A 20,604-nucleotide genomic window follows, 5' to 3' on the forward strand; every position below is an offset into this window, starting at 1 on the left:
ACTGCTCTATCTATCCTTGGAGCTGCAAGCACCTGCTGTGTGCCTTATTCCTGGCCCTCTCTGAACCAGTCTTAGGCCCATTACTTTGCCCATGGTCATTGGAGGTTGGCCAAGGGCTGTGAAAGGCAGCAGAGGGTACATCCCAGCTTATGAGCAGTAGGCCATGCATAGGCTCTCCTGACAGATTGCTCAAGGAGGAAGAGACCTCACAACCCAGTGGGAGGGCTGCTGCAGCATTTGTCTCTGAGACATGAATACAGCTCTCAGTGTAGCTGTCCCTGCTGCAGTCACTCCTGTCAGCTTGCTTGTAGTTGACAGGACCACTACACCCACTCCCTTGGCGTCAGCCTTTGGTGTGAGGAGCAAGAGGATGAGTTGGCTCAGTTGTTAAGGGCGAGAGGCAGACACAGGATGCTGCCCACACTTTTGAGGGTGGGAAACTGCTGAGGAAAGGGGAAGTAAAACTCCTGCAGGTTATTTGGGCACACTTCTGCACTTGCCAGCTGCCTAACTAGAGTCCTGGAGAGGCTGCCCAGGGCTGCTGGGGCCAACCAGTTTGTCAGGATACATGTAGGTTCAGAAGTACTGGGCTATGGAAAATGACTGAAAAAACGAGAAATTTTGTAGTTTTTCCTATCTTCCCTAAAAAATGTTTAGGAAATGGAGTCTAAAATGAGTTAATGGGCCAGAAAGAGGGTCTGAGAGCCTCCTCAAGGAGTTAGTAAATACATGAATTTTACCATCAATTCTGGGGCCTCTATTGGTCCTTGTCCTTCCTAGCTGCTGTTTAGGTTGTGAGTTGCCTGATAAGAACTCATCTCAATTGTAAACTAAATTAGTGGATCAGGGAAGCGTTGACTAAGGTTGAGGTCATGAAGGTGATTGCCTTATAATTGAACAAATACACTGAGTGGCCAGATTATTATGATCTCTGAACGCATAATAATCTGGCCACTCAGTATATATATATATTAGAGGCCCGGTACATGAATTCGTGCATGGGTGGGGTCCGGCCAGCCTGGCCAGGGGGAGGGGACATGGGCGGTTGGCTGGCCTGCCTGCTGGTCGAACTCCTGGTTGAGGGGACAATTTGCATATTAGCCTTTTATTATATAGGATATACACTGAGTGGCCAAATTATTATGCGTTCAGAGATCATAATAATCTGGCCACTCAGTGTACTTTCCCAGCACCTGAGCCTTGGCAAGTGCTAGATTGTAAAATAGTCTTGTGGGAAGGGTAAGAAATTAAGCTGCCCATCAAAATGCAAGCCTTGGAATTTCTATTCAAAAACAAGTTAAAAGGGCAGCCCTACTGGTACCTCAAGCCCAGAGCTCACAGATGGTGGTGGAGACCTCCTTTCTGTTCCCTAGGCAACAGTCCTCTCACTGGGGCTCACCCCAAGCTGGAAACTAGGGAGGCCATAGAAAAAAAGTGCTACATGCAAGCTTGCAAGGTAGAGCTAAGACTGATTCTTTGGAAGGTAAAAGTGAAGGTATACTGTAATGCCAAGCTGTACAGGAATTCACGATTCACAAGGGCTTTTCTGCACACAAACATTTAATCATGGGGAGTTGAGGGGGAGCAACAAAAGAAAGGCATTATTGGGGCATCAGCCTGGGGTGGGGCTGGGGCCTGGAAGGAGCAATTGGGATGAAAGGCCAGAGGCAGGAGCAGTCATTGGAGGGAATTCCCCACTCAGCCAACTGGGACTCCTTGCCCCTTTTTGTTCTCCAACTGCCTGCCAAAGGGAGGACCTTGGGAGCAGGGTTCTCGGCACTCTTCAGTTCTGACTGCCTGGTATAAATAAATCCCTTGAAATGGGTTGGGGTGGGGGGCAAGAACCCTGGGCTGTGTCTGGGGGCAGGCAGGCAGGTGTGCTGTTGACCACAGTGGAGGGATGCCCACACTGCACTTGGCCTGAATGGTTCTGGGATGTGGTGTCTGAATCCTCAGTGGCTACTGCTCCCTTGGCTCTGGCTGTACAAGGGAATCACGAACACGGAGACATCATCGTAGGACACCTGCCCTTCCTCTGTGGGACTGCCATCCTTCCCCTGTGTGCTGTGTATCAGCATTTGGGCCAGCTCCGAGAACCTGTGGGGATCATCCTGCAGATGTACTCCAGGGCTGAGCAAAGAGGCAAAGCCCGCCCTCAGGGAGAACTCACTGCACTGGGCTAGACACTTGGAGACCAAGCAATGCAGTCCAACTGTGGGGCCAGGCAAGCTGCAAACCTGTGAGGGCCAGACTGAACCCACAGACATCCCCACCCCTTGGAATCTTGAGACCACACCAATCCTGACCACCTGCTATGAGCCAGGCTTGCCAGTGCTGTCTTCCCAGCTGTAACTACTTGGTGTTGCTGCTGCACCCCAGCCTAAGCAGGTCCCCAGCAGTTACAGTACCTGTGTGGGTCCTCTCGATTGCCAGGGAGGAAGCTCTGCACTAGTCGTGCCACCTGCTCATTGGACAGGACATCCCAGAGCCCATCAGTTGCCATGACAACCACATCCTCCTCCTGCAGCTCCAAATGGTCCAAATCTAGCACTGTCACCTGCAAGTTAAGCCTTTCTCAACTTTCCCTTCCTTACTCCCACCAGCCTCATTTTCTGGGTAGATGGAAGGAAGCTGGGGTGGACTGTTGCCCTCTCACCTGTGGGACAGAGAGCAAGAAGGGCTTGAGTTGAATGTTTGTGTCCAGGACTCTGAGCTGATGGTCTCCCAGGCCCCGGGAGACGGCCAGTGTTCCCAGTAACCGAGCCTGGGGACAAGGGAGATGTGAGGTGACAGCAAATAGCCCCAGTAAATGCACAAGTAAAGCATAGAGGTGGACTGTGGCCCTCAGGCACCCTGGGCTGAGGGAGAAACATCCTGTGGCCTTGGAGCAGACCCCAAGACACCAGCCACAAGCACAAAGGAACTCCTGCCTTTGCAGTGAGCAATTGAGGGATTCTTGGAGGGGGCTGTTCACTGACCTGCCTACCCTGTCCGTGGATCAGTGGGTACTTGAGATCCGACTTCTCCACGCACTTGTAGCTCCTATCAGGAGCAGACCCAGTATCAACCCAGGCCCTCCTTCCCACCTCCTCTCCCCTCAACATAGGGCCCACCCTGCCCATGTGGATGGGGATTGCCCCAGGCTACAGAGCTGGGCTTGGACCCCATCATTCTCCCTACTATGTCTCCCCACCCCCATCCTGCTCACCAGCCACTCATGTAGTGATCCCTGAACAAAACTTTCTGTCCCAAGTCATCCCCCTTTAGACGCCGAGGGAACTCCAGTCGGGTGAACTCATCAGCCAGAAGCTCAGGGTAGACAAAGGCCTGGAGTAGGGAGGCCATGCTCCGATTAGGCTCTTGTTGGTGGCCCTGCACCTAGGAGTTGGAGCTCCACAGTCTCCCTCTGCCAGGGGCACCTACCAATTGCTGGATCCGTTGTCGTTCAGTCTCCGGGGTGAACTCAGAGCTCAGAGGCCGTACCTCATCTCTCCGTACCAAGATGGCTCTGGATGGGATTGGGGAGAGGGAGAGGGCTGTGATGAAGCCTCCAACCTCACCCATGGCCTCCTTCCTGCTGGCACCTCCTCCAACCACCAGGGGTCTGCTCTGCCCATGCCCCCCTGTTCAAAGTCCTCCATAACTGCCTGCAGGGTAAAGGCCCAGCCCCTTTGCCCTGTGCGCTCTCTGGCATCCGCTGTCCACTCATACTCCATATAGGCCAGGTGTACAAATAGCTCAGCTAGTCAAGCCTCCCCATTTCCTTCCCTCCACTTCCAGCCCCCTTTCACTGCCTCTGCTGCCTGCCTGCCACCTGCCCCATTCTCCGAGCTCACTCACCTGCTATCTCCGGCATTGGCCACATACAGCTTCCCCTTCAGCGACACAGCCACCAGGGCTGTGCAGCCACCCACTTGGCCAGAGGCCTCCAGCTCCCGCCCGATCACCTCATCCTGGGGCAAACAGAGGCCAATTTAGCTTGTACTGCCACCATATCACTCTGTCCCCAATGCTCATCCTGCAGTTCACTTCCCCACCAACCAGCCTGGCAGTCCTGGTCCAAAGTCTAGCTATGACTCCAGGACCCCGTGATCAGATCTGGATGTATTGCTGGGAGGGAGGGAAGTCCTATTCAAAAGAGTGAGGAAGGGAAACCAGCTCTGGCACCAAGGACCCATGGTGTGCAACGAGATGATGCAGGTAAGAGCACATAGCACATAGTAGGCACTGGATAAATGGGAGGGGTTATGATGATAATGATGGCTGTTAGTAAGGAACAAACCACCCAACCTTGTCTTCCCAATTCAAACATCGAGGGTGACTACCACACCCAAAGTCTCTCAGGTCCCTGGGAACAAAACTGTCACTCCTTCCCCAGTCAAAAACCACACTTAACTTACACATTCCTGGAAGGCGCTCTCCAGAGCCCCGATCACCAAGTCTTCTGTCCTAATGCCCTTTTCCTCAACAAACTGGGGATCACTGGGGCAGACACAACGGCCACTGAGGTGCATGGGGGGCTGAGTGGCCACCATGCCCTCTCCTATGGCCTCCAGCTGCCGGCGCAGGCAGGAGTGCAGGGTGTTGGCAGCCAGGATGGCTGCAGCTGGACCACCGTGCCCATCAAACAGTGCCCAGTAATGACCAGTCAGGAACTGTCCAGAAAAGGACTGGCGTCAGGTTCTTCCTGGCTTCCCCAGTTGATCCCTGGCCCAGCATGGGGCACTAGGGCAAGAACTTCAGCCTGAAGTCCTAGCCCTAGTCCTGGCCCCAGCCTGTAAGAGGGGCTCAACCCGGTGTGCTCACCTCCTCTGGGCACAAGGTCAGCCACTCCTGGTCCTCTTCAGGCCCAAACTCACATCTCCGGATGCACAGCTTCCCACAGGCGGCCTGATCCTCATTGAACTCAGATTTCTCTGCATTGATGATCCTGAGGCCAGGAAGTGATCAGTGACCCTCCAGGGACACACCCATGTCCCTGTGGGCACAGAGACCAGAGCTGGTGCACAGGGAGGAGCCCCCCTTCTGGGCAGTAGCCCCCACACTGTCCCTTATGTCTGGGCAAAGATGGTGTAAGTTTCTTAACTGTTCAGTAACCTAAGGCAAAACGCAGGGCCCAGCCCCACTGAAGCCTGCCTGTTGACCTGGCTGGGGAAATCTAGGGTTTCCTTGCTATTCCCTTCCTCCCCACGCCGCCCCCACCTGCCCAATCTAAGTGAGAATCCCTGTCCCACACAGCATAGGCCAGAACCTAGGGTGAGAGGGGTGTGCGGGTGTGTGTGTGTGTACCGGAGGAGGTATCTCCAAAGCTCAGAATGCGGGCACTCCACCCAGTCTCCCTGTCTCATGTTGGAAGTCCCAGGGGTGCAGGTCCTTCCCAACTTGCAACCTTCTTCTCTGAGGGAGGGCGGAGTCCCAAAGAAAAGGCAGAGGTGGAGTAGGGGAAGACTGTCAGAGCCGAGAGATGAGGGCAAGAAGGAGTTCGCCACAGGTTGGAGAGGGGGTCACTCACTCAGTTTAGCCTGTTCCCTAGCTCAGCACAGGCCCCAGCTGGATCCGCAGGGGTCCGGGGTGAGGGGTCCCGGGACAGGGTCGCAGGAATGGGAGGGTTGGGCAGGGTCGCAGGGGGTGGAACACTCACTCTGCGTAGCCTGCGTTCCAGGGCAGCGTGCGGCCGCGCGCGGGGCAGCGCACGGGCCGGGCCTCCGGGCGGCGCGGGGCGTCGGGGGTGCCGGGGCAGGAGCCCGAGCCGCGCAGGAAGCGGGGCCGTCGGTAGGGCACGGGGCTGGCGCGCGGCCGGGGCGAGCGCGGCGCGGGGAGCGGGCCGCCGGGCACCCCGGGCAGGAAGCGGCGGCGGAACCAGCCCGCGGACATGGCGCGGCAGGGGCTGCCCGCGGAGCGTGGGGCCGGCGGGAAGGCTGGGCGGACACCACCCGGCCCGGGGAGGAGGAAGCGGGCCGGGCGGGCTGGGGCGGGGCGGGGCGGGGCGGGCGGTGACTCCCCCAAACCCCAGCCTCGCAGCGGAGTCCGTGCGCCGCCTCCTGCCGTCGGGCTTATCAAACCTCTTAACAACCTAAGAAGCAAACGCTGTTATCAACACCACTTTTCAGGCCGGGAAAGTGTGGCCCAGAGAGGGAAGTCGCGCCACGTGTCCCACAGTAACCTGGACAAGCGGACTGTCCACCCACGCCTGTGGGGGTGGGGCACTCGCCGTGGAGAGGGAGTGCCCTTCCTCCCCACTCCAGGGGGCCTCGCAGGGGTCAGAGCAGCCCGGCGCCTCCTGCTGGCCCGGACCTTGCGCAAGGGGAGGAGGAAACAGGATGTCCTGAGGTGCTGGACTGACACCGTGAGTGAGTCTCAGCACAGCGTTCCCCTCCGGTGGCCTCTCTTCCTCGCGGCTCAGCTCTGGCACCCTCCACCCCAGGATGGACAACACTCATCCCTGGGACGCCGCTCCCACCCTCGGGCCGTCTCCCCAAGGCCTGCCCCTCCAATATCTCCTCTCTGGGCAGAGAGCAGATCCTCAGTAGAGTGTGGGTGACTGATGGACAGTAGGAATCCCTGGTGCCCAAAAGACTCCAACTGGTCAGGTCAGCGTTCAGACCTGGGACTAAACAAAGCGAGGGGCTTTCGTCTGGGCTGGAGGCAGATGTTGCAGGCTCTGAGCCCCTGGCTGGCTCTTACTGTAGCGTCAGCGGCAGGGTCCCCCTTCACATCTGAATGTTACCTCTGTCACTTACGCCCACTCCCCGTGCAGGCCTGTTATTTCCATCTCATAAGGAGGACTGTGCGGCCCACACAGGGGAAGTGTCCTGCGCCCAGTGCTGTGCTGTTTCCATTATGACAATAGAGCTGACTCAAAACCCACCCCCCCAGGGATTTCTCTTCCCCTTTCCTCCTCCCAGAAGGCAGGCTAGTCAACTCAAAGCCCCTGAGCCCCAGGCCCCCAGGGAGGGCTATAGGAGAAGTCCCTACCTTTGCCTCTGCTCCTAAACCCATCATATGCTCACTAGGCCTTACTTCCTCCGGGTGGGCCAGCCTGCCCCATTGTGAGTTCCCCCTACCCAAAAAAGAAGGTTCTTGGGGCTGGAAGCTGTGCCCAACACCTCCCTCTCAGATGATTCAGTTCCAGAGAGCCTGCGGGCTAATTTACTGAACCCACTGTGTGTGCCAGGCCCCGCGCTGGGTGCAGGAGCACAGCACTGATGGATATGAGCTCCCCAGCAGTGATGGTGGAAGTCCTGGTGGATGCTGCTTGATCCAGCTGGCAAGGGGGTGGAGGCAAAGTCAGAGAAAGCTTCCCAAAGGACATCTGAGCTCTGACTTGTCCTTAGAATTGGACCAGGGACCCAGAGTAGGGCAGACTTAATTCAATATGTGGGTTACCTCATCCCCACCAGGCAATGGCTAAGAGGCTTGAAAAGTCTAGAATTCAAGGAAATAACAAAAACACAGTCTATTCCTCCAACCACTGTCATGGCCTCTCCTTGGTGGGACGAAGGTCCTGTTCTTTAAGGTGTATTCAGAGAAGCTTTTGACAGCCAGATGTCATCTTGCCCAGTTTAGCCATTTTAAGTTTTCAAAGCCATGTGGAGCCCTATGGCAATCCCATACGCCTGTTCCCAGGTGTCCTTCAGTGCCACCCAGGATCCTGTGGATTCTTAGGCTCCCCTGAGCTTCTTGCCTGGATCCCAAGCTTGACTCCTTTGGTTTACTCCCTCATTTTGATGAAGCACATCCTTTAACAACTTTCTAACAACTTGCAAGTCTGAAAAAGTTTGTATCCTACTTTTGCTTTTGATCGATATTTTGGCTCAGAATGCTGACTGCTCTGTTTATTGTCTTTTGCCTGTGGTTGCTGCTGAAATCCGGTGTTGTTTTATTCCCAGACCTTGGGATTGGCTTGTCTTGGCCTTTTTCTCTCTCCACAAACTTTCTGGTTCTTCTGACTCTGGTGTCTGAAATTGCGGGGGAGGGGCTACATTCCTGGGCTGGCCCTCCCTGGAGGTCATGCAACACCTCACTCCCAAGTGACACCCTTCTCTGGACAACCTTTTCCAATTGCTTGAATGAACTCAAGCGCGCCCTCTCCTGGCAGGAGGCCTTTCCTCAGCTAACCCAGCATGTGAGGGATGGAATGTACCAGACCTGCGGTCAGCAAACTGCGGCTCGCGAGCCACATGCGGCTCTTTGGCCCCTTGAGTGTGGCTCTTCCACAAAATACCATGGCCTGGGCGAGTCTATTTTGAAGAAGTGGCGTTAGAAGAAGTTTAAGTTTAAAAAATTTGGCTCTCAAAAGAAATTTCAATCGTTTTACTGTTGATATTTGGCTCTGTTGACTAATGAGTTTGCCGACCACTGTGAGGATCAAGCTTAGAAAAGGAGAAAAATGTTTATGCTACATTTTTTTTTTTTTACTCACAATGAAAATAGCTTTTGTTGAGTCCTATATCTGTCCTTAACAAAATGTAATTCTTAAAATTTAATACTTTTACATGACTCAAAATTAAAAAAAGGTATAATAGTGTATTTAGCAACAACTTTCCCTCACAACCCCACCCCCTGGCTACCCAGTTTCCCTCCCTGGAGACATCTAATATTACTACCTTCTTGTGGATCCTTCCAGAAATGTCAGGGGTATTCTGTGAAAATTCAAACAAAAAAATTACATTATATATAAGACAAGAAATAAGTGCTGGTGAGGATGTGGAGAAAAGGAAACCATTGTGCACTGTTGGTGGGAGTGTAAATTGGTGAAGCCACTGTGAAAAACAGGATGGAGGGTCCTCAAAATATTAAGAGGCTTAGAGAGATGGGAAAAAGTGGTTGGATTTGGGAGGGCTGGAGAAGTTAAGTGACTTGACTGAAGCCACATAGTGACTACTCAAATTTATATGAATTAAAATGACACAAAATTAACATTCCACTTTCTCAGTGGCATCAGCCACTTTATGAGTGCTTAATAGACACATATGGCTACCTTATTGAACAGGCAGATCAGAGAATATTTCCATTGTCTCAGAACGTGCTGTTGGACAGCACTCCCTCAGAAACCAGGTTTCCTGAAGTTCCTTGCCTAATGCACCGGCAGATTCCCTACTCAGTTTGGAGTCTCTGAGTGTTCGGGGGCTGATGTCAGCAACTCTGGATTGTGCTTGACCTGGCAGTGCTCCCCAACCTTTAAAAAAGAGTGGTGTCCAGAGCAGTGCAATTATCCCTGCCCCTTACTACAATACAAGGTAGTGACTGAGAGGTAGGAAGCCACCATCACTAATGTGTCCTTGTGAATTTGACCACAGGGCCACCGGGGCTGCATGGAGACTCAGAGGGGCCACGTATGAACCCTTCTTCACATATGACTTCATGAAGCAATCAGGGATTTGCCGAGCTTCTGAAAATATTGGCACACAGCATGCACATTTCACGACTGGAATCGCCCATTTCGGAATCAGATGTCAGAAGAAGAATAAAGTTACTTTTGGTGAGTACATACTATCTGTAACAAAACAAAATGGGGAGAAACCAAGATGGCGGCATAGGTAAGCACCTAAACTGCTGCATCGCACAACAATTTTAAAACTACAACTAAAAGACAGAACGGACACCATCCAGAACCACAGGAAAGCTGGCTGAGTGAAAATTCTACAACTAGAAGGAAAGAGAAAAGCTCACAGAGAATTGGAGGTACGGAAAAGGGTCTGTGCGCGCAGAGAGGAAGGGTGGCTGAGAGCCTGGCTGACTTTCTCTGGCGGAAGGGGGAAGGAAGCCCCCGACCGCACTGAACCCCAGTTCTGACTGCACTGAACCCCAGTTCCGGGCGAGCCCCTGGGGACCCACGCTCTTACGGGGGGAGTCTGGACTCTCAGGGGGAGACTCAGGAGCCGGGGAAGGCGGAGGACTGAAAGCGCGCACGTGCCAGTGCGCACAAAGGCTGCGGAGGTTGCCACAGGCTTTCCCTAGTGGGAGTCAGAGGTTCCTGACTGCACTGGGCCCCATTTCTGACTGCACTGAACCCCGGTTCCAGGCGAGCCCCTGGGGACCCACGCTCTTGTGGGGGGAGTCTGGACTCTCGGGCGGAGACTCAGGAGACAGGGAAGGCGGAGGTCTGAAGGTGCGCACGTGCGCGCAAGGGTAAGGCTGACGGGAAGCCAAGACTGAGACTCCACCCCATCCAAGCTGAGCACAGAGGCTATTGCAATTTGGCAAGTCTAATCCTATAAGGCTGTCTCCAGCACCGAACTTCTCCCAGCATAGACACAGCTGATCCTCACAGCCAACTGGCCTGGAGGTCAATTCTTCCCAGTGATACCAACAACAATAAAGACTTAATTACAACAAGGCTGTACACACAGTCCACAAAGGGGTGCACCAAGAGTGTCCACCTCAGGTTAACTGGGGAGGCAGACCCACTGGGCCATATTGGAAACCTAGCACACAAATCTACCTTACCAACTCAGGGAAGCAGTGAAAATGCGGGGTCAAAGAATCAGATCACAAACGAAAGAAATGGAGGAAAACAAACGACTGGATATAGAATTCAAAACCACGGTTATAAGGCTTTTTAAGAATATCCTAGAAAAGGCCGATAAATATAACGAGACCCTCGAAGATATGAAAAAGGACCAACTAGAAATTAAACATACACTGACTGAAATAAAAAATATTATACAGAGACCCAAAAACAGACAAGAGGAACACAAAAATCAAGTCAAAGAATTGAAATACAAAGAAGCAAAAAACACTCAACCGAAAAAGCAAAAAGCAAAAAAAAAAATCCAAAAAGTTGAAGATAGTGTAAGACGACTCTGGGACAACTTCAAGTGTACCAACATCAGAATTATGGGGGTGCCAGAAGAAGAGAGAGAGCAAGATACTGAAAACCTATTTGAAGAAATAATGACCGAAAACTTCCCCCACATGGTGAAAGAAATAGACTTATAAGTCCAGGAAGCGCACAGAACCCCAAACAAAAGGAATCCAAAGAGGACCACACCAAGACACATCATAATTAAAATGCCAAGAGCAAAAGACAAAGAGAGAATATTAAAAGCAGCAAGAGAAAAACAGTTAATTACCTACAAGGGAGCACCCATACGACTGTCAGCTGATTTCTCAACAGAAACTATGCAGGCCAGACAGGTGTGGCAAGAAATATTCAAAGTGATGAATAGAAAGAACCTATAACCAAGATTACTCTACCCAGCAAAGCTATCATTCAGAATTGAAGGGCAGATAAAGAGCTTCACAGATAAGAAAAAGCTGAAGGAGTTCATCACCACCAAACCAGTATTATATGAAATGCTGAAAGGTATTCTTAAAGAAGAGGAAGAAGAAAAAAGTAAAGAGAAAAATTATGAACAACAAATACATATCTATCAACAAGTGAACCTAAAAATCAAGTGAATTAAAAACCTGAGGAACAGAATAATCTGGTGAATATAATAGAATCAGGGGCATAGAAAGGGAGTAGACTGATAATTCTCAGGGGGAAAAGGGTATGGGGGGGTTCATGATGTGACTGGACAAAAATCATACACCTATGGATGAGGACATTGGCGGGGAGGTAAGGGCAGAAGGTGGGGTGGGAACTGGGTGGAGGGGAGCTATGGGGGGAAAAAGGAGAAATAATTGTAATAATCTGAATAAAGATTTATTTAAAAAACAAAACAAAACAAAACAAGAAAACCAAAATGGGGATGCAGCAACTACAGCTCAATCTTCCATCTCAGTTTATTAACTCGAATCCCATTAGAATCAGTAGCAGGATCTGAGAGTGTAATAAAGTGGGCACATTCAGTATGCTGTATGTATGTTTCACACTTATTTCATCACTGGATAGTTTTCCTTTTTTTAATCTATGAAATGTCTTGTAAAATTAGATTTCTAAAAAACACAGTTTGGGAAATACCATGGTGGTCCAGACACGTCATTTTACAGGTTATGAGAAATGAGTTTCAAAGAGAGCAGCATGACTTTCTCAAGGTCTTGTAGGAAGGTGGTTAGGCTGGGATTCAAACTTGTTGGAGGCCAGTGCTTGGGCCCCTGCATCATTCACTTATTGGAGAGTTGGAAGTATCGTGCACGTCAGCCTTTCACAAGACACCTGGGTGAATGCTGTCCCTTCCAAGCAGACTATCCTATATAATGAAAGCCTAATATGCTAAGTGTTCGACCATTCGACCAGTTGGTATGATGCGCACTGACCACCAGGGGGCAGACGCTCCAACCAGTAGGTTAGCTTGGTGCTTGGGTCCGGTTGATTGGGACTGGGCGAGATGGACCGGACACACCCCGGCCCCGATTGTGCACCGGTGGGGTCCCTCAGCCTGGCCTGCACCCTCTCGCAATCCGGGACCCCTTGGGGGATGTTGGAAAGCCAGCTTCAGCCCAGTCCCTGCAGGCCAGGCCGAGGGACCCCATTGGTGCACAAATCCGTACACTGGGCCTCTAGTCTATATATATAAAAGGCTAATATGCAAAGTGTCCCCTCAGGAGTTTGACCGGGAGACTGGAAGCTCGATCGCTCATTATGACATGCGCTGACCACCAGGGGGTGGTGCGGAACAAAGGAAGTCCCTGGCTGGCAGCCGGAGGCCCCGATTGGCCCTGATCGCCAGTCAGGCCTAGGGACCCTACCCATGCACAAATTTCGTGCACCGGGCCTCTAATTGTAAGATAATAATAAAGGGCTGGGGGAAGGGAGTGGGAAGCTGCTACACAGTAATTTATTACATAACAACAGAAAACTAATAGAAATAGCACAGAGGCCAATATGGCAGGAGTGGGGAGAGTTTGAGAAGATAAAATCTGAGGGCTAGCCCGAAGCCAGAAAATGCAAGGCTTTCTGGGCTTTGGTCGTGCCATTGAATTTCCAGTGAATGGGATGGGACACTGCTGGAAGGTTTGAGCAGAGGAAATGTGGCCTTGACCTGCTCCTGAGAGCTCAGTACTGTCTGATGTACTGATAGCCAGAGAAAGCAACTTCACTAATAGGACTTCCAGTAGTACTAACAAATCCTTTCTTTTTAAAATTGATGGTTGTTGTTGTTCTAATTCTTTTTTTAAAAAAATATATTTTTTATTGATTTCAGAGAGGAAAGGAGAGGGAGATAGAAACACCAATGATGAGAGGGAATCATTGATCTGCTGCCTCCTGCACGCTGGCTACTGGGGATGGAGCCCGCAACCTGGGCATGTGCCCTTCACCAGAATCGAACTCAGGACCCTTCAGTCCGCAGACTGACGCTCTATCCACTGAGCCAGACTGGCTAAAGTTTGACTAAAGTTTCTTTTTTTTTAAATTTAATAAATCTTTATTGTTCAGATTATTACAATTGCTCCTCTTTTTTTCCCCCAATAGCTCCCCTCCACCCGGTTCCCACCCCACCCTCTGCCCTTACCTCCCCCAACTGTCCTCATCCATAGGTGCACGCTTTTTGTCCAGTCTCTTCCTGCACCCCCACACCCTTTTCCCACTGATAATTGTCAGTCCACTCCCTTTCTATGCCCCTGATTCTATTATATTCACCAGTTTATTCTGTTCATCAGATTTTTTATTCACTTGATTTTTAGATTCACTTGTTGATAGATATGTATTTGTTGTTCATAATTTTTTCTTTACCTTTTTCTTCTTCCTCTTCTTAAAGAATACCTTTCAGCATTTCATATAATACTGGTTTGGTGTTGATGAACTCCTTTAGCTTTTTCTTACCTGTGAAGCTCTTTATCTGCCCTTCAATTCTGAATGATAGCTTTGCTGGGTAGAGTAATCTTGGTTGTAGGTTCTTGCTATTCATCACTTTGAATATTTCTTGCTACTCCCATCTGGCCTGCATAGTTTCTGTTGAGAAATCAGCTGACAATCGTATGGGTGCTCCCTTGTAGGTAATTAACTGTTTTTCTCTTGCTGCTTTTAATATTCTCTCTTTGTCTTTTGCTCTTGGCATTTTAATTATGATGTGTCTTGGTGTGGTCCTCTTTGGATTCCTTTTGTTTGGGGTTCTGTGCGCTTCCTGGACTTGTAAGTCTATTTCTTTCACCATGTGGGGGAAGTTTTCGGTCATTATTTCTTCAAATAGGTTTTCAGTATCTTGCTCTCTCTCTTCTTCTGGCACCCCCATAATTTAGATGTTGGTATGCTTGAAGTTGTCCCAGAGGCTCCTTACACTATCTTCAAAATTTTGGATTCTGTTTGCTTTTTGCTTTTTCGGTTGAGTGTTTTTTGCTTCTTTGTATTTCAACTCTTTGACTTGATTCTTGCGATCCTCTAGTCTGCTGTTAGGTCTCTGTATAATATTTTTTATTTCAGTCAGTGTATGTTTAATTTCTAGTTGGTCCTTTTTCATATCCTTGAGGGTCTCGCTAAATTTATCGGCCTTTTCTAGGAAATTCTTGAAAAACTTTATAACCGTGGTTTTGAACTCTATATTCAGTCGTTTGTTTTCCTCCATTTCTTTCATTTGTGATCTGTTTCTTTGTCTCCGCATTTTCACTGCTTCCCTGAGTTGGTAGAGTAGCTTTGTGTGATAGGTGACCTGTATGGCACAGTGACTCAGCCTCCCCAGTTACCTGAGGTGGACACTCGTGGTGCACACCTTTATGGGCTGTGTGCTCAGCCTTGTTGTAGTTAAGTCTTGATTGTTGTTGGTATCACTGGGAGGAATTGACCTCCAGGCCAATTGGCTGTGAGGATCAGCTGTGTCTATGCCGGGAGAACTTCTGTGCTGGAGACAGCCTTATGAGACAAGACTTGCAAAATTGCAAAAGCCTCTGTGCTCAGGTTGGATGGGGCTGAGTCTCAGGGCGGAGCAGACAGCCTTGGCTTCCTGTCAGTCTTGCCCTATGAGGCCCCTGGGTTTCAGTGTCCTTCGGTAATCGCTGCTAGCACCTCTGAGAGAAAGCCACCCTGGAGTTTCACCCACTGCCAGACAGTCCAGTTTTTCCCGAATGAGTCTGGGTTCCTTAAACTCGCCCGGAACTGGAGTTCAGCGCAGTCGGGAGCTTCCGTCTCCCTCCTGCTTTAGAAAGCCAGCTGCGCACTCAGCTGCCTGTGCACTCAGCAGTCAGTCCTCTCTGCGCGTGCGTGCCTCCGGGCCTCTGCCTCCGCAGCGCCCCTGAGTCTCAGTGTGCTTTCTCTTTTCCTGACAGTCCAGTTTCTCCCCGAATGAATCTGGGTTCCCAGAAACTCGCCTGGAACTGGAGTTCAGCATAGTCGGGAGCTTCCGTCTCCCTCCCGCTTTAGAAAGCCAGCTGCGCACTCAGCCGCCCGTGCACTCTGCCGCCCATCCTCTCTATGCGCTTGTGCGTCTCTGTACCTCAGCCTTTTGCAGCTCCTCTGATTCTCAATGTGCTTTCCTCTTTCCTTCTAGTTGTAGAATTTCCACTCAGCCAGTTTTCCTGTGGTTCTGGATGGTGTCCATTTTGTCTTTTAGTTGTAGTTTTGATATTGTTGTGCGAGGCAGCAGTTTAGGTATTTACCTATGCCGCCATCTTGGTTTCTCTTGACTCTTGTTCTTCTAATTCTTTAGTAGTTTCATTTTCAGTTGTGGAATTTATTGGGGTGACATTGGTGCAAGTGTGCAATTCCATAATACATCATCTGTATATTGTATTGTGTATTCCCCATCCCAAGTGAAGTCTCCGTCCATCACCATTTATCACCCCTTTATCCTCTTCTACCTCCCCCACTTACTCTCTGGTAATCACTACTGTTGTCTGTGTCTAAGAGGTTTGTGCGTGTGGTTTGTGTGTTTTTTTTGTTCAATGCCTTCACCAAGCCCACTGACTCCTCTCTCTCTTATGACAACTATCAGTCTGCTCTCTGTATCTATGAATCTGTTTCTATTTTGTTTGTTTATTTTGTTCATTAGATTTCACATAGAAGTGAAATCATGTGGTATTTGTCTTTCTCTGATTGGCTTATTTCACTTAGTATAATACTCTCCAGGTCCATCAATGCTATCGCAAAAGGTAAGATTTCCTGCCTTTCTGCGGCCAAGTAGTATTCCATTGTGTAAATGTACTATAGCTTTTTTATCCACTCATCTACTGATGGGCACTTAGGCTGCTTCCAAATCTTGGCTATTGTAAATAAAGCTGCAATGAAAAGAGGGGTGCATATATCCTTTTGAATTAGTGTTTCAGGTTTCCTCAGATAAATTCCCAGAAGTGGAAAATCCTGGGTCATAATACAATTCCATTTTTAATTTTGTGAGGAAGCTCCATACTGTTTTCCACAGTGGCTGCACCAAACTGCATTCCCACCAACAGTGCACGAGGGTTCCCTTTTTTATACATCCTCACCAACACTTACTGTTCGTTGATTTATTGATGATAGTCATTCTGACAGGTGTGAGGTGGTATCTCATTGTGGTTTTAAATTGCATTTCTCTGATGATTAGTGACTGTTGAGCATCTTTTCATATGTCTGTTGGCCATCTGTATGTCCTCTTTGGAGAAGTTTCTATTCAAGTCCTTTGCTCATTTTTTAGTTGGATTGTTTGTTCTTTTGGTGTAAAGTTGTATAAGTTCTTTATAAATTTTGGATATTAACCCCTTACCAGATATATCATTGGCAAATATATTCTCCCATTCAGTGGTTGTCTTTTCATTTTGCTTATAGTTTTTGCTGTGCAAAAACTTTTTAGTTTGATGTAGTCCCATTTGTTTTGTTTTCTTTTGTTTCCCTTGCCCAAGGAGACATATCAGAAAAAATATTGCTACAAGAAATGTCTGAGATTTTATGCCTATGTTTTTTTTCTAGGAGTTTTATAGTTTTGAGTCCAACATTTAAGTCTTTAATCTATTTAAAGTTTATTCTTGAATATGAGGTAAGAAGGTGGTCTCATTTCATTTTTTTGCATATATCTGCCCAATTTTCCCCAAACCATTTATTGTTAGACTGTCTTTACCCCATTGTATGTTCTTGCCTCCTTTTTCAAATATTAATTGACCATAAGGCGTGGGTTTATTTCTGGGCTCTCTGTTCTGTTGCATTGCTTTATATGTCTGTTTTTATGCCAGTACCATGCTGTTTTGATTACTATGGACTTGTAGTATAGTTTTGTAACAGTGGGGAATTGTAATCCACCATTCTTTTGGTAAATGATGACTCTGACTAATATGTAGCTTGTAGATAAACAACATGGTGTATTAGAATCCTAAGAACTAACTTCAGAAGATGCATACTCTGATCTTCAGTCATCCCATTTCCAGGAGACTTACTGACTTTCAATCATAGAACCAGGATGACATAGAACGAGGATGTTGAAGACCAGGATGACACACACCAGACCATTGCTTGACCAGTTTCCAGATCCTTATCGGAATAGAGTGTGCTGGTCTGCATGTAGAGAGCTTTTCAATCCCCTTCCCTTGACCACTTATTCTGCTTTCCCTCCCCCTCCTTACAAAAACCTCTGCTCACACTGAGATAGGGAGTTTCAGTTATAGTTTGATATCAAGTAGTGTGATTCCTCCCAATTTGTTCTTCTTTCTCAAGATTGCTGAGGCTATTTGGGGTCTTCTGTGGTTCCATATACATTTTTAGAATATTTGTTCTAGTTCTGTGAAATACACCATTGGTATCTTGATAGGAATTGTGTTGAATCCATCGATTTCTTGGGTACTATGGACATATCAATGATGTTCATTCTTCCTATCCATGAACACAGTATATGCTTCCACTTATTCTTCAATTTCTTCAATTCTTCAACTTCTTCTTCAGTGTCTTGTAATTTTCTGAGTACAGGTCTTTTACTTCCTTGGTTAAATTTATTCCTCAGTATTTTATTTTATTTCTTTTTTATGCAATAGTAAATGGGATTGTTTTCTTAGTTTCCCTTTCTAATAGTTCATTATTGGTGTATGAAAATGCAACTGCTTTCTGAATATTTATTTTGTATCCTGCTACTTTACTGAATTCATTTATCCTGGCAAATCCTTCATCATACAATATTCAGAAGAAGCCAGCAAAACACATGGAGAACATCTGGAGCAGTTGAAAGACAATGCATATCAAATGCAGTATTAAAGATATACCAGTAACTGAGAAGAGCAAATCCATGAAGAGAGATCACATGCTTCCCTCTCTGTTCAGCTCCCACATACAACAGGAAGAAGGCTTTCAGTAGATATGCTTCCCTAACAAACGTGCCGGCGCTGCACAGACTCAGCCTCAGGAATCTCCCAGCCTGCCCCATGCTATCCTGGCAAATGATTAAGATATGATTAACCTTGATGATTTTCCATGGCCAGGAGTTGATTACTAATAGCGACTCAGGGGCAGCTTTTATTGGCAGGTGAGTGCTTTGCCAGAAACTGCCTTCCAGAGGAAGCTGGAAGATTGGAAAAATGGCATAGGAACCCCACCATAGGAAAAATAAACTATAGACCCACAAGATAATAACAGCAAGAGAGGGAGGCAGAGCCTTCCTCACACACACCAAATCAGAAATACTTCCGGTATATTGAAACCCTACTCCAGAATTTAGCGCCTTTTTGTAATAAGAATCTTTCCTTGCAGTCCTCAGCACTCTGTTGCCTTGGCAAAAACCCTATCTCTTGACATTTAAGAGATTTCTGTTCCATTTTCAAAGAACAGTTCTGGTGAAGATGCCTTTAAAAATGTGTTTTGTATCTGCAATGCCTTTACTGCTAACGCCTCCCCTCGCGCCGCCCCCCCCCCCAGCCAGAATCTGTTCATATCCTCTACCTGACTTCTCCATAATGGGTGTCCCGCATTCCCACTTCACTGGCGAACCATGTGCAGGACATGCCGTGGGGCCCTGGTTGTAGGAGTGTGCGCCAGCAGGAATCCACGGAGATGTCCATGTCACATGGCGCTTGGGGAGGATGCCTTGGAGTGTCCACTGTCCCTGCTGGCAGCTCTCCGCTTGTCTTTGGCCTGCTCCCTGAGAATGCTGAGCTCTTGAAGCAGGTTGAACTTCCTGAATTTGGTATTGGTGACTTTCTTGAATGGTTTCTGATGAATTTTATCCCAACTGTCAGTTTTGGGGTACTCCTATCTTCCATTTCCATTCTTGTCCATATTTGCTTTTTCCTGGCTTCCCACTCTCTCTCTTCAAGATCCATGGTCACAGCCTGTCTGGTGTCGCTAAGTGGTCAGAGCATCAACCTACGCACCAAAGAGTCGTAGGTTTGATTCCTGGTCAAGGGCAGTACCTGGGTTTCGGTTCGCTCCCTGCCCTCGGTCAGGAAGCATGAGGGAAGCAACCAATTTCTCTCTCTCTCTCTCTCTCTCTCTCTCTCTCTCTCTCTCTCTCTCTCTCTCTCTCTCTCCCCTCTCCCTCCCTCCCTCCCTCCCTCCCTCCCTTCTTCCCTTTCCCCCTTCCTCCCTCCCTTTCCACCTCCCTCCCGTTTCCACTCTCTCTGGAAAAGCAATGGAAAAAACATCCTCTGCTGAGGATTAACAAAATAACAAACAAAAAAAGATCCATAGTGAAAGCCTAATGCTGTTGGAATAAACTGTAACTAGAAATCCTGTAAACTAGGAATACTCGTGATTTGATCACAAAGGGTGATAGTGATGGTTTGGAAGATAACACATTTAATGCATGTGCGCGTGGTTGGCACATGATAAGTACTGAACAAACTGTTAGTATTTTTAGTAGGAAAACTGGTGGTTGGGTGGAAAGGGGCAAGGATGAAATTCAGAGAGAGTATGGTGGTAGGAGAGGAGACTTAAGATGTGGAAACAGAATAGGAGAATCCTGCTTACATGCAAAAGACACTGTGCAGTGGACCCTCCTTCATGAGCATCAGCTCAGCCCTGTGGTCACAGAAATACAGAATGTGGCACTTGGGAATGTGATTAGAGCCCCTTAAAGGAGAGCATGCTGAGTCTGAGAATCCCAGTGATGGACGACTCACTTGAGTCCTGCTATGGCCTTCTCTGTTATCATGGTGACAATGATCATGTCTTCATTCAATAACTATTTGGAGTGTGTACTCTGTGCAAGGCACTAGATATACTGCAGAAAGCAAAGCCAAGTCCCTGCCTCATGCAGCTTCACAGTCTGCAGGGAAGATAGATAATAACTATGTAGATAAATCACTACTGTGGAAAATGTGGTATGAGTAACAGGAAAGCATCTCTTTCAGATAGGGAGATCAAAGAAGACTTCCCTGAACGGAGATTTGAGGCAAATGAGGATAAACAAAGCAAGCAATGAATGGAAGTGAGGCAGAAGAAGGACCGAAGGGGTGGGAGGGTGGGGTGGAGTTGGGGAGAATGATCGCAGTCCTTTACCACGTTTCGAGCTGCTGTACGCCAGCCCCTTTCTGGGTCATCTCCTCTGATTCTAGGACTCTGTGAGGAAGGAGCCACTTTTCCAGGCATTAACTGAGGTTCAGAGAGCTCAAGTAAATCTCCTAAGGCTATTGGAGGGGTGGAATAATTGAGAAAAAAAAAAAAAGAAAAGAAAAAGAGAGAGAAAGAACTCATGGGCACGGAAAACAGTGTGATGGTTGCAGGAATTGGGGGGTGGAGGAAGAGGGTATAGGGGGGTAAATGGTGATGGGGGAAAATAATAAAATAAAGAGCCAACAGTGACGGCTGCTGAGGTGGCCAAGGGAACACCAGCC

The 20,604-nt window shown here is 48.6% G+C and overlaps 1 protein-coding gene across 2 annotated transcripts; it reads right to left on the reverse strand.

Moving 5' to 3' along the window:
- Positions 1–1,540: 1,540 nt before the first annotated feature.
- Positions 1,541–5,934, reverse strand: PPM1M (protein phosphatase, Mg2+/Mn2+ dependent 1M). 2 transcript variants are annotated; one of them, XM_080672773.1, is made up of 10 exons: positions 5,642–5,934; positions 4,807–4,930; positions 4,401–4,655; positions 3,841–3,953; positions 3,424–3,508; positions 3,209–3,327; positions 2,979–3,042; positions 2,657–2,764; positions 2,409–2,557; positions 1,541–2,097 (listed from the first exon to the last, which is right to left on the reverse strand). In XM_080672773.1, exons 1-10 carry the CDS (start codon positions 5,872–5,874, stop codon positions 1,953–1,955), a joined length of 1,395 nt encoding a protein of 464 aa, XP_080528899.1. In that variant the 5' UTR covers positions 5,875–5,934; the 3' UTR covers positions 1,541–1,952. The 2 variants fall into 2 exon arrangements, with proteins under 2 accessions (XP_080528899.1, XP_080528900.1); XM_080672774.1 differs by having other exon boundaries at positions 1,547–1,980; positions 5,642–5,887.
- Positions 5,935–20,604: the final 14,670 nt, after the last annotated feature.

This window comes from Plecotus auritus (genome assembly GCF_963455305.1).
Source record: "Plecotus auritus genome assembly, chromosome: 6".
NCBI lineage: Eukaryota > Metazoa > Chordata > Mammalia > Chiroptera > Vespertilionidae > Plecotus > Plecotus auritus.